Source organism: Aphelocoma coerulescens, chromosome 1A, assembly GCF_041296385.1.
Source record: "Aphelocoma coerulescens isolate FSJ_1873_10779 chromosome 1A, UR_Acoe_1.0, whole genome shotgun sequence".
NCBI lineage: Eukaryota > Metazoa > Chordata > Aves > Passeriformes > Corvidae > Aphelocoma > Aphelocoma coerulescens.
In genome coordinates, this window is record NC_091014.1 from 24073739 (window position 1) to 24088480 (window position 14742).

The window sequence follows — 14742 nt, forward strand, 5'->3', positions numbered from 1 at the left end:
TTACCATTTACAATGTCACTTCCTTCTTTGAACTGGCTGGCTTATCTTTGCCCACCATATCAAGTAGCAACCAACATTTAGTTGAAATGACAAACTTTTGAATATGAGTAATTCTGATCCAGCATGTGTCCCAGGTTTTCTCTCTTATGCATAATATTTTTATCATTATAGTTTCACTAACTGAAATCTTCACTGTTAATTTCATTACCTTTCTTCCATTTCTGTGTCTAATTTAGTCTGAGCTCCCCTTTCCTAGCCCTTATTAGGCCCTATTGGACAGACTCTGGTCCTTTTTTCATTCAACAGACCCACTCCTTCCTAAGGATTGCTATTTGCTGGGAGTAAATTACATGCATTCTCAAATTTGTATTCGGATAAATGTGATGTAAGCAACAATAATCCCTTCCTTTGGAATTATGAGTGAGTCTTTTTTATTGTGTTTATTGATCTATAATAAACAGTTTTCATTAATAAATTATGTAGCAGCATTTGTCTTGAACACTGATAAACAGACTGTCATCATAAATATCCTCCCTGGTAAAAGGAATTCCATGGCTTCAGTGTCAGAGAGAGACAGTTATGAAAAGTTTTGAGAAGGTTTAGCTGACCAAGGTAAGGATTAATTAACCTGGAGCTCTCAAATACATGGTAACAGGTACTTATGCTGGACTGACCTTTTATATCCAAAATGTTGCGTAAATGCTGAATTTCATACAACTAAAGTGCTTAGAACTCAGATTCTAATCTCAGCAAAAACTGGCTCTACATGAGCTTTAGCTCATGTACCCTAATTTATACCACTGAATGAACAAACCAGCTATTCCTATTAATGTGTATAGCAAAAGAATGAAGAGACAATACCTGCACAAACCCACACATCATATAGTCATCAAACAAAGGGAGACTGGGGCGGTCCTCTCGATAAATTGTGATCTTGTAGCTGCTCAGGACCTCAGGGCTGGGCTGCGAATCATCCGTTAAGAGAATGATGACTTTGTTCAATCCAAGGCCAAGGGGATAGTTAGCAATGCTGCATGACAAAATAGGAAAGAAGTGGAATAAACACTAAAGAAACAAAGATTTACACTCCGTTATCTATGGCTGCTGAATTTCACTTGCTCCTAGAGGCTGCTACTTCTAACATTTTCTTTGTATAACAAAATACATGAGATTTTAAATAAAAACAGTGTAAAATAAGATTTGTAAGTATTTGTAGTTCTTTCAAGAAGACAAAATACTGAGAGTAAACCTTAGTGAAAACAGTGGCAGTGGCAAATATTCTGACATGAAATCTGTGAATGAAATCATTAGGGACAATAATTCCCAGCAGGCCCCAATTTGTGATGAAGTCATCAGGGAGAAAAATACAATCAGAACTGTAGTTAGCTGCTGAAATTGTCCACTAGCCAAATGTGATGGATTCCCAGTCCAACTGCTCAGAGAAAAGCTGAGCTGTGCTCTTCTTCCTTTAGCAGGGAAATAAATGCTGAAAGGCACAGGACCTGCACATGCAGGGCTTTTACTTTTCAGTGCAAAGACCATCTTGCTTTTTTTCTTTCTACAAGGAAGAAATCTTTGAGGTTTTCATACTGGGTGGAAGAAGTTTCTTTTGAAATGATAAATAAAGACTGTTTTTTTATTGAAAATACAGGAAACGTATTGGGCATTAGATCAGTAACAACTGCACAGACTTTCTGGTTAGTAACAGACATTCTAGTTCAAAGCATCTGCTTCACAGTCAGTCAAAAGATGCTAGGTTTGCTAAGCACTTCATGTCATGAAGCAAAGTTACCTCTGAAATAGTTAAGAATTTTTCTTCCCTAGTAAATCACTGTCCCTGTTCTCCCTTTTATCCACTCACTAATGGCTAGTATGCAAATAGGCCAGTTCTCTGGTTCTGAGGCACCTGACCAAGATAAATAAACACTTTTTGTCCTTCCCAACATTAAAACCAGGCCATATCCAAAATACCTATTGGTATTGTCCCTGGTACATGCTGTTTTCTCTGACAGAGCTGGCTGGGAAAGCCAAAAGTGTGCCAGTGATTACAGTAGCAATTAAACATCATGGTTTATTGTGGGTCAGTGCTTACACATGATGTTTAGTGATGACTCTGCTCTCTCCTCTGTCGTTCAGCTTTATAGTTCTCTAAGAGATCAGATAAGCTGGGACTCTTGTGGATGACAAGGTGACCCACTCAGTGGATGAGAGAAAGGCTGTGATTATTGCCTATCTAGACTTTAGTGAAGCCTTTGGCACTGTTTCCCACAGCATTTTTATGGAGAAACTGGCTGCTCACACCTTACATTCACATACATTTTGCTGGGTAAAAAACTGGCTGGATGGCCAGGGCAATGATCTGGACATGGAGATTGAGGGCACCCTCAGTCTGTTTGCAGATAACAGGAGGTTGTAGCAAGGTGGGGGTCAGTCTCTTCTCCCAGGTGATAGGACAAAAGGAAATGGCTTTAAGTTTCATCAGGGGAGGTTTAGGTTGGATATTGGGAAGAATTTCTTCACTGAAACAGTTGTCAGGTATTGGAACAGGCTGCCCAGGGAAGTGGTGAGTCACCATGCCTGGAGGTATTTAAAAGTTGTGTAGATGTGGTGCTTAGGGATGTGGTTTAGTGGTGGGCATGGCAATGCTGGGTTAACAGTTGGATTTGATGACCTTAAGGGTCTTTTTCAATGTGACTTATTCTATGATTCTACAACAATTCCTTATAATACAACTATGACAAAAATGGATTATTCTGAGTTAGTAAACTTGAACTTATTTCTTCCTTTGAAGACAGCTGCCCTACTCTGACCCATGTAAGCAGACCAAGTCCAGCAGGGCAGCAGATTAGGGCACTGTGCAAAATTAACACCTGGATACAAAAGCTCAAATTCTCTGTCATCTTCTGTGTGCAGTGTAGTGATGGTCTGTTCCCACCCAGCTTTGATGTTGTCAGTGACTGCAGAAGATGGGTGAGATACTGCAATTGTACACTCCACTAAGCTAATTATGGCTTGAGAACAACATACAGACCATTGCCTTCAGATACTGAAAATAAATACAAGTTTCTCAGCATTGAACTCCCTCTGACGTTCCCATGACCAATCTATTTGTGTTCTGGGTTTTTGGAAACAAAAAAAAATTCTGGAACATGATGACATATTTCCAAAATTAAGTTTTTACACTCATTTTTTTTTCTCGTACCTTGGCCCTTTCTTGTCGTCGAGGTGTACGTGGCACTGACAGTTAGAGGGTTCTGCTCCTATCTTCACTGTCACCATGTCGAATGGCACTTCTGCATAGTATTCTCTGATCTTTGGGTTAAACTGAGGATTCAAGTCCAGCTGTGGACTGGTGAAGATCTGTCTGATATGAGATAGGGTATCTTTATCTGTTCCAAGAAGGCATCAAAGAAAAAAACTGTGAAATGTATGAACATTTTGGAACTACATGCAACTTCTGGCAGATTGATAAAATGTACAGTGGCAAGATATTTAATGCCTAGTGACTCAGAGACTCATAATCCTGCTGCAAAATTTTAATGGAGTTTGTAATGGCACTTGAGAAATTTGTAGGCCTTGGAGGGATTTTAAACATTCAGTGTCCAATCACTTTAGTCCTAGTCACAAAACTCAAAGCCTGTGTAAGCCTTTGAAAATGGAAGGATTAAGTCTGGGAGATCTGTCTCTAGTTAGTTAACTGAAACCTAAAGAAGAGGTAGGCCAAAATTCATAACCTACTTAGGTACCAGGCTGTGTACAGGGTTTATGCACAAGTGTAATTTCCAATAAAAATCAAAATAAGTTCGACATACTGTTCATAAGAACAAGTCACGTGGAGATATCAAGACCCATGGGGTCATTTGCAGTACAGCTGGAAGAATGTTTTATTAAAATTCCTATATCAACAAATTCCAGCTCCTTTCCTGTGTATGAAATCTCCACAATCAAATCCTATTTGCTCAAATGTGTCCTTTATTTCATAGTGTTTGCCAAATTACTCATGAGAATAATTATTTGTTGGCAACCTGCTTATGAAAAATATTTTAATCCAGCCTATTGGATTCAGATTTACAGTATAATTACACATTCAAAACTGCTTTACACATATATTCATTAGTACATGTTTTAAACTGGGTGCTTCAGAAAATATTCCAGATAGGAAACTCTTTTACTATAATATCAGAAAAATCTTGTGGCTTAAAAGGGTCAAAAATTATGCAAATACTTTTATGTGAACCTTTTCTACCTTGAAATATCTGCCCTGAGAAACAAAACAGGGCAATGTCAGAACTCTCTTGCATGGATTAAGATTTAAGGGAAAATATTCCAGTGGAAGAACAGAATTTGGGCTACATTTGTAGGGGAATAGAGTCTTACACACAGACACACAGAAGGTATTAAAAAAACCCTGAGAGATGAGTATAAACAGTTCTCCATATCCTGTATGACTTAGAAATGTTTTCTTACTACTAGCTTAAAAATGAGGAGTAATTTCAAAATAACATTAATCGAGGTATTTTTAAAATAAAATATCCTGCAGTTAGAATGGTGATGCCAGTCAGCCAGCCCACGAGTATCTCTGGCCTCTATCTGACACAAGAATTGTTCCTGGAGGCAGCATGAGATCATCAACAGAGGGGACATGAGGCTCAATGTGTAACAAAGCCTATCCACCATGGAGCAATGGCTTCATGTTTACAAATGGGCTCCTCAGATAATTTGGGAATGAGGAAGGCAGCAGAAAACATTGCTACCACCAAAGAAAAACATATTTTACATCTTTACAGACCTTTAAAAATACTTTAAATATTCCTGCAAGCATATATTTTAGAAAAACTCCTCATCTCTTAAACAGCTCCTTAGTACTTCATTATTGAGCTGAAGAAAAAGCTTTAAACAAAGCTGATTAAACTCCAGACAAGTTTAAAGGTTTTTCCACAAGAACAAATGTATGCTGAGGTTATTGGAAAAAGGGGAGCAAAAGTCTGTTGAAGTGTGACAAGGGATCAATGAGTGCTGGAATACTCACATTAATATGCACATACAGCAATGTTTAATTTTGGTTTTGAGCTTATTTAACATAATAGCCCATTTACTGAGTGTTTTATAAACGTTCTTGCTACTGAAAAATCCTTTTTTTTTTTTAGTAAAAGCCTGCAGATTCTCTTCTCTTAGAGGTTATGTAGAGAAACCCAAGAAAAATTTTCAAGAAATCTCTATTCATCCTCCTCTGTGATCTAGAAAGACCTTGACTTACCATAACTGCATTGTCTTTCTTCAGTCTTACTGGAATAATGCAATGCTGAAAGATAAACAGAAACAGCTAATAATTTTCTGCTCTAAGCCTGATTACAGTCCCATTGGAGAAGGAACCATCTTTTACTTATAAGAGACACATTGTACTTTTATTCTTTACAGTGTGAGATCTTTACTTTAGGCTTGTGAATGCTGCTCATGGGCTCAGTGTAGCAACTTACATAAGATAAAGAAGTAATTAGTCTTTTATATGGAGTAAGCTAAGATTTTTTCAGTTGGAATGCAAGACAATGCAATCTAAATGCACATGTTATCAGAAATAATACAAATAGGAAAAACATACTGTATATAAAAGATCTTACTCTGAACCCTTACCTCCATGATTCTTCCTGAAGTCAGAAGGAACATTCTGCTTTGGACTCATATTTTCTTGAGAAGGTTGCCTGTCAATTCAATAGCAGACATATTTCTACATGAATGGAAGGAACAGAAACAACAAAATATTTTGCAAAAATTTCTATATGGTATCCCAGGGCACATGGTATTTTAATATTCTCTGTGGAAAGATGAACCTTCTAGATTCACATTCCCAGCATTAGTGATATTACCTGAGTGAACATAACAGAAAACACAGATAATACAAGGCAGCACATCACAGCAACAGAAAAAAAAAAGAAATAAATTCCAAAACATAGTTGCATTGCTAGGAAAAGGAAGGGTGGATATAGCCAAGAACGAAATAACCCACACTATATCTCTTAACTGCTTCTAGGATGGGTTTTTTTGCATATAATTGAGATTAAAGTTAGACTTCGTTCAAAAAGATTTAAATAAAAATGATGGCATGTCTCCAGGGGAATATCTGTACTGAGATTATCATGAATTCCTAAAATGGAACTTCTATGTGTTTTGCTTTATTTGCAAATTCAAAACAAATCCAGAGAGTGTATATATATGCATATATATACATATATATGCATATATATATATGCGCATATATATGTGTAAAATCTCTGTGAAAAAAAGACAAGTCAATTGCGACAATTAATCAACATGTCAGTGGTGTCCATATTGTGGACTCTGCAGATTTTTTCTTTCAAGTAGAATTTTGGTAGCATGGTAGAAGAAAGGGAGTAGGCTTCTCTTCAATCCAACGCTCTGGCTGATAAGACCTTTTTGGAGGTCCATTAGCATTTCTTGAAGCTTTCACTGGTTTTCCTCCTAGTGTTTCCTTTAGAAGTTCTCATAACACAACTTCTTCCTGGATACTGCAGTTTGGATTTTGAAGGACATAAAGTCACTCTCTGTGCCAAGGAAGGGAGGTGGCAATATTGCTCTGTGCAATCATCCATCATTGATGTTTCAAGAGAACCTTCTGAAAGCAGTATTGAGGTCAATCATGGGAAAAGGTAAACTACCCAGTGATAAAAAACTATCCAGTGATAAAACAGATTTCTGCATTAACTCAATGAGATAAGGAAAGAAGCAGCTGGCAGATCTGTGTGTCTTCGTGAGCAGGAAAATGTAGTTCTGAGCTTGCAGTGTCTAGACACCACCCTAATTTTATTCACATTCATGACCTACTTCAAAGGAGGCACTTAACACACTATTGGAGTTTGCTTTCCAAGTTGTAAGTTATTTTGCACCCTTCTTTCTGCTTGTCAAGGAAGTAACAGCTAATATCTGTCAAATACATTTTTTTCTCTCCGCTGTTCCTATTTGCTTGCCTGGTCCCAAACCCTGTTTTAAGGTGGAAGCAACGTGTCTTAACTCTATAAAATGGCAGACTTTTGTTTAGTCAGAGGACACGTGAGGAGTGCGACAACCACCACAACTGCAAGGTCCCTGCTCACAAAGGAACAGCAAGACCTGTATGAATTTCAAATCTGTAGAGACTGCAATTAACATCAGACAGCATTAAGAGACATATAATAACTATATCTGATTATTTAGAAATCATGTTAGAGAAAAATACTCAGATTACAATATGGCCAGCAGGACTGGGGCAGTGACTGTCCCCCTGCACACAGCACTGGTGAGGCCACACCTTGAATCTTGTGTTCAGTTTTGGCTTCTCACTCCATGAAAGACACTGAGGTGCTGGAGCATGTCCAGAGAAGGGTAATGAGGCTGGGGAAGGGGCTGGAGCACAAGCCTTATGAGAAGTGGTTCAGAGAGCTGGGGGTATTTAGTCTGGAGAAAAGGAGGCTCAGGGGAGACCTTATCGCTCTCTACAAGTCAGTGAAATGAGGCTGTAGCCCGGTGGAGTCATTCTCCCACGTAATAAGTGATAGGATGAGAGGAACCTTTCCAACATAAATGACTCTATGGTTCAATGATTTATCTCTGCTGCAGCCTGAACTTTTTAATCAGCACCATGAAGCTTTCCTTTGTCCAAGCTCCTTGCAATAAGCAGACTGAGGTAACAATGCAGTTATGAAGCTCTTCCTAATACAGAGCACTCTGCAGAGTCCTTTCCTCAAGAAAGGACCTCCATCTGTTTGAGTGGCCTCCTACTTACTTAAATATCTTGGAGGTGTCAAGTACAGATGTGCACTTTGCCTACACACTTTGCAGTTTCTAATGAAACTAATGGCTGTATGTCAGCACCCTTGGTGAGTGCATGCTTGTGAATGAACCTTTCAAAAGATTCCCAATGTGTACATCACAAACTATTGACTATGAACCTGTCCTTTAGGAATCTCTCTGATTCAGCAAACAAGAAAAGCGAAGGATTGACAGCAGCAATAATAATATAGCTCTGATGGTCTATGCAATCAGACATAAGAGATTAAGGACATGTAGAAATAGAATATTTCATAAGACTAAACCATAAAAAGGAAAAAACTAGTCACTTTCGGTGTCTCTGATGAATATGTTAGTTGTGAATGGTGCAACTTTTAACAGGTCATAAACTCAACATTGAGACCATATTTCAATATTCAGTAGAGTTATGAATTTTCTTTCTTTAGATGATGTTATGTAGGTCTCTCTTCAAAATAAGCTCTCTATTTTGTAGAGTGTTTGTTTGGCTTCAGTCACAGAGTTTCCATGAGGGCATTTGGCTCCTTAAATGAAATACCTTGCGCTGATCTTCAGAAGTGAAATAAAAAAGTTCAGACTCAAGAGTGGGATTAATTTCCTGGCACTTAATCCCAACTGTCTCTCTCCTTTCCTCCTTCCTTCTGTCTCTCACTCCTCCCATTCCAGGTCAGTGATCTTATCCTTGTCTTCCTTGTCATTGCTTTTTTCTGTCCCATAGTCCAAAACCTGTTAATTTCTCAGACTTTCCATGTAATTGACATGACCAAGGTTAATTCCAAAAAAGTATTTTCAGCCCAGATTCAGTCTGAGGACTGATGCTTCTAGTTTGAACTAAAAAAGGGCTTGCATATGAGAAGCTAAAACCACTTTCCCAAATACATCAGTTGATTTCAAAAAACATTTGCAGCTTTTAGACCTGCTTAGGCTTCTGTCTTTTACAGATACAGAAGCATTAGCTTTACTCACTAATCTGATTCTTCCATGCTGTCTGACATAGCCAAATATACTTTCTATGACACTTCATAGCCCCTATTCTAGAAGACAGCAGTTATGTATGTCCTAGTCATATCATGAGTATAAACTTCATAGAGCTGAAAAAAGTTCATAAAAAATGCCAAAAATTTTTTCAGAGTACATGTTAGGTGTAATATTTTATACCTATACATCTGAAGTGGTCATTTTCACCTAGGCTGTAATTGTTTCATTATAGTTTGAGACGAGTTTCTAGAGTTCTTCTTATTTCTTGTGTGGAAGGAATTCAGGGAGTTCACTAATACCATTTAAGGTTTCAACACTAGTCATATAGATGAAATGAGTTAAAATACATAGACTAGGAAACATCTTTATATCCTGTCTTCATCCTACGGAGTCATGATCAGTGAACAAAGTAACTGCACAAGACCTCAGTCCAAAAGTCACTATTTTTCCCATAAATTTCTTATCTGCTTGGACAGTCAGTTATGCAATCACTAGATTTGAAAAATGGAAATACCAGTTTTCCACAGTCAGAGAAATAAAAACTGTTAAATAAATCGACCGAACAACCTGGCCTTAACTGAAGAAATTCAGGAAAAGTGTTCTGATATACAAACTCATCAAAGATGGGAGAAAAAAAAAGATTAATCAAAGCTCAAAGAGAATGCATACTTGAGTTACTTGGGGAGTAAATACAGCTAAGGTCTTTCTTCCTTGCAATTAAGTATAATTACATGCATATCTGACACATGCATCACCATCACATGCATGTAGCTAAAGGAGCGGAAGATTCTGATTTAGCAATGTCAAAGGACATGTTTTTTTATATACTGAATGAAGAGAATGGTGCTATTAGCTTAGCCACTGCAGAAAAATACAGTGCAAAGAAGCAGACTGGCCTATGCCCTGGAGAAAGGTCATGGTACTTCCACATATTTATACACATACAATAATGTTGAGCTTGAAGGAAAAAAAGAGGCCAAGGGGCTTGCTCAAAATGAGTGAGTGGCACAGCTTAGATTAGAATAGAAAGCTGCTAAAGGCTGGTATGCTTTGATATGCAAACCTAAATATTTCTGCAAAAGGGCAAGGGCTTACATATGAATGCAAGCAGCTGCATCTTTGAATTACTTCTCATGGAGGGATCAGAGTGGTCGGCAGTAACAACAATAACTTAGCACTTTCATGGAACTGTGTATTTTCAAAACACTAATAAACAGTTACCTAGTACAGTGATAAGTATAAGCTCCCCTTTACAGTAAAGCAAAGATACAGATAATTATTGATTTGCTGAAAGCCACGCCCAGTTCAATGAGGAACAAAATTAAAACTAAAGAAATCTTACAGATGCCTCATACACTGACTACAGCATTCTCCCAGAAAAATGTACAAAATAATATCATTCACACATTCATCTTGAGACTCAGTGGAATAGAGCATACTCATTGTCTAATGTGCCTATTCCCAAGTCCTTGTTTGTAAAATCACAAATGTCAGTAGTCAGTATGGCACACGTATATGAAACATCATTAGCTAAGAGATAATGAAAACAGAAACCACATTTTAACAAATTTTATAGTAAACATACAGTATACTATAAGTTCTCTCCTTCCTTCCTTCCTTCCTTCCTTCCTTCCTTCCTTCCTTCCTTCCTTCCTTCCTTCCTTCCTTCCTTCCTTCCTTCCTTCCTTCCTTCCTTCCTTCCTTCCTTCCTTCCTTCCTTCCTTCCTTCCTTCCTTCCTTCCTTCCTTCCTTCCTTCCTTCCCTCCTCCCCCCCCCTCCCTCCCTTGTTCTGTCCTTCCTTTCCTCTTCCTCTCTTTATGAAAGTTAAAACTTCTTGCCAAAAGTTCAATGCATCTACCCTTAACATTGCAGCATTTTTCCCATCTTTTCACAAACAGTTAAAATGAGGTTCTCAGAGTATTATGCTCTCTGACCTGTATTTGTTGGACAGAAAATTTGGAGCCAATCAAAATTATTAATTCTTTTGGAAAAATCTTCATCTGAAATTTTATATCTTCTTTACAGTTTTTCTTTTAATTGGTACATAAATTAAGACAGTCTTAACCCTTGGAAACGCTCCTAATTCAGTTTACAGTTGTTTAGAAAAAAAACTACCTAATAAATCTTTCTTAAAAAATTTACTGTAGTTCCAATTAATTTTTAATCCAGAGTCCTTCATATTAGACAGAGAAGCAAAACCTGTTCTATTTAGAAACCTAGCTGCAGTTCCAATGGCAGAATGACTGACAGGGCTTCATATGGGATGACAGACCTTCACCTCAAGCATTGCAAGTCCACCTACATCTACTGAAGGATTAAGTTTTATGATGCTCACTGGACATATTGCAATTACATAATTTGAGAAACTACACTCAACATATGTAAGAGTTATCTTACCACTCCAAAAGATTTGTATGTGCCTCTTTATTCACAAACTGGAATTGTTGAAGTAAACTGGAAAGCAACCAATGCACAGTCAGGACTGAACTAAGACGCCTCATTGGGTCTACCATTCGATAAAGGTCACGCAGCAACATTTGGATCTTGGGTGCAGAAGAAGGGAAAAGCTGAGAAGAGAGACACTGATTAGAGATAACACAGTATGATATCTGTAGAGTGCAAAGACATGAGAAATTATCAGAAGACAGTATGTACAGCATAGGGCTGGTTACATATTAATGCTCTTTCCCACATGCTTACAAACTGAGTATCATACTCAGCCTTGCAAATCAAGATTACCAGTACCAATGTGGAAGTTGATCTCCTTTGCCTCTGACTTGACCCTGAGATTAGCTCAGTTGGCCAGAGCATGGAGCTAATAATGCTGAGGTTACAGGTTCAACCCCTGTATTGGCCATTCACTTAAGAGTTGGACTTGATGATCCTTCTGGGCCCATTCCAACTCAGACAACTCTGTGAATTCCAGATGTATTAGACTCAATGCTTCTTCAGAAAGTGTCATCAGTCTCCATCCCTAATACTCATCCAGGGAGTCTCAGAGAAATCCTGATATCATGCAGACTTTCTGAACAACAGATTCAGTTGCAGATCCTTTCTTTTCCCAACACTCACCATTTCCCTCACTAACTATGCCTATTCACAGACAAGGATTGTTATTCCTCCATTTGTGTTCTCCTCCAAAAATGAATTCAAAGCATGAAGAAGAAACATAACATATTCCACCTGCCTTTTTTTTTTTTTTTTTTTGCCACTTTTTCATCTATTTCTACACTCTGGTCATGATCTCAGTGTTGTACTTTCTCTAGTCCTTCCACTCACTCCTGCTTTGCTTTGTTATCATTCTATTTCCTTACCACCTCATTAGTCACTTGTATTATTTTCCTTCTTTTCCTTTCCTTCTATTTTCATGTCTCTGTTTCTGCTTTAGCTGTCCTTTTCAGTGGAAGCTCATCTCAAATTCTCTGTTGTATTTCTTTATCTCTTTTAAAATAAATTCAAATTATCCAGCCTAATAAAATCAGTGTTATCTCTATCTCCTTGCTTCCCTGCCCATCCAGCCTAATTACATATGCAGGAGACAGCAGAGAATGGTAATGAAGGAGAAATGTTAAGAGTTACATAATATATATATATGCAATGAAACAAAACCCTATTTATTTTACCAGCTCAAATTGTCCAAGATTCTTCAGCTCCTTTATGAAAGTAACCATTGAATTTATCTCTTCTAAAGAGAAACACTGCTCTTCTTCTCTGTTGTATGTTCCATCCTGTGAAGGAAACAGCAGCATGTTCCGGTGAAATCACATGGAAAGCAGTGTGCTTTCAGTAGACCCCAATCCCTTCACTGATCATAGGAACAAGTTACAGCAGCTCTCAACTAGCTGTAACCTCAGCCAGCCAGCTCCTTGACAGCTCATCCTGTTTTTCAGTCTAGAATAAAGCACACTATGCATTAGCTTTGTGTAGAAACAAACCCATAGGAACTACTGGTCTCTGGAGCACGGGCTGGGTAATCATATCACTACATGTCTGTATGTCTGCAGCTTCTACTTCATCCTGTCATAAATTTAGAACCCATGACTCTGTTTTAGCCACATCTGTCTGAGAGGCAGAAGTTACCTGGATAAATTAGTCCCTGTAAGTCTTTCAAGAAGGGGACTCCTCAGAAATGAGTTCTTAAAAGTGTCCAGACTGAGAGAAATACTGCTAAATGAGATCTCAGCTTGTCAGAAATGGTTTTCACTAGTGAAGCAAAGTTTATACAGATTCTATAAATGCAAAAAGAATATTGGAACTGGATCTTGCACTGAGAATAAGACACAAAGTTGTAAGAACCAAAATTTAATTTTGATGCTCATGGATCTCCGTGCGCGAGTTAATCAATCCTGGACGAAATCGTGAAAGCACACAGATCTGTATATCAACAAAAGACCATTTTAAAAACAGTGGGAAAATTACTTCGTTAAAACTTTAAATATATCTTTCAAGCACAGTATTTTGGAAAATGAAATAATTTGAGAGAGGAATTTTTACAAAAGAATATTCAATTATTATAATTACAGTTTTATTCCCCAGAATACAATAAAAGATCGTTTTAAAATAAATCCTTCATTCTATAAGTTGGCACCAAGAATTTCAGAAGCATACAATTTAAAATTAAGTATTTTCAAATAGTTAATAATAAGAAAAGGTTGGAATGAACTACCTTGCTCACAGAGGATTCATATATTTTTTGCAAAGCTTCTATGAAACTGGACGTTGAAGATTCATTAGATAAGAGAAATTTAAATGTATCTTCCAAAAGAAGTTCTTTTGAAATTTGGTCCTGAATAGTCAATTCATTCTCATCTTGAAAGTCAAAGTGTTCATGCACCTGTTGGAAAATAATATAAGAATTTATAGTTTGAATAACTATAGAAGAATTCCAGTCTTCTCACAGCAATAAATACTAAACTGGAACTTTAAAAAAAGGTAATAATAACACAAACTGACAGGATTAGAAAACAACGAATGCTGTGACACATTTTCTGTCACAAGTCCATACCACAATGTTTGCTGTCCTCCAGTGGACAGAGTGCAGTATTGCAGGCACATGTGAAAGCTTTTTTTTTTCCATGTTTGATTTGAAATTTGATTAAAAAAATAGTATGTCACAGTCTATGTTAATATAGCTCTTGCAAAACTCATGTGTTTAGAGTTAATACAGAACATCTGTTAGTACAGATGAATGTATAAGTTTTACAATATATAAACACAATGAACAAATTCATGGTTATAAAATTTGACTAAACCATTATTTTAACCTAAACACAAATATAGCATCAACATGAATAGGTTGTGTGCATGCTACAGTTTCCAAGTGATAATATTCAAATTCAATGTTTCATTAATTATCAACTTCTATTTTTTAGAGCAATTTATTTTTTCATACTGTAAATTTATGGATAATGGCTAATGGTTGAAACTTCTATACAGGCAGGTAAACATTTTGTTTTATGTTTAGCTTTTTAAGCACTTCTGGGATAATTTTTTTACAGCCTGGTATACAATTATTGAATTGTTATGACATACCACATTTCTTACAGTAGCTAAATAAGTCTTCTCAGACTAATTAAGGATATTGTCTTCATGGACTTTTTCAATTGTGCAAACTTCCTTTCATACGTACATTTTTCCTATGTATTTAAAGGATTTTTTTTCTGAAAGATGGAGAGATTGACTGCACTGTTGTTACTAGAAACTTGAACAGATTTTAAGTGGGGATATATTAGCTAATTATTGTTAATATTTGTATATCATAAATATGAAGAAACATTTTATATACCTATTTATATGCATGCATATGAGGTAATGAGAACAGCTGGAAAGCAGTACAATATTTGTTTCAGGACAGACTGTTCTGAGGCAGGAGTGGTACAAAAACTGGCACAGCTCCCATTTCCATGGTTTTAAGGGCCTTGTGGATCATCCAGGAAGAAGGCAGCACAGTGGAGGTCAAAGCAC

General features: G+C 37.1%; 1 protein-coding gene across 4 annotated transcripts in view; it reads right to left on the reverse strand.

Annotated features, from left to right (window-relative positions):
* CPED1 (cadherin like and PC-esterase domain containing 1) overlaps positions 1–14742 on the reverse strand; it is a 142089-nt gene that overhangs the window by 65819 nt on the left and 61528 nt on the right. For all 4 annotated transcript variants that reach the window (XM_068996560.1, XM_068996553.1, XM_068996567.1 and 1 more), the window contains exons 10-16: positions 13445–13612; positions 12402–12506; positions 11176–11345; positions 5632–5699; positions 5258–5302; positions 3203–3389; positions 862–1030 (exon numbers count right to left, since the gene is read on the reverse strand). In XM_068996560.1, coding sequence (XP_068852661.1) covers positions 862–1030; positions 3203–3389; positions 5258–5302; positions 5632–5699; positions 11176–11345; positions 12402–12506; positions 13445–13612 — 912 coding nt within the window. The remainder of the gene's footprint in view (positions 1–861; positions 1031–3202; positions 3390–5257; positions 5303–5631; positions 5700–11175; positions 11346–12401; positions 12507–13444; positions 13613–14742) is intronic.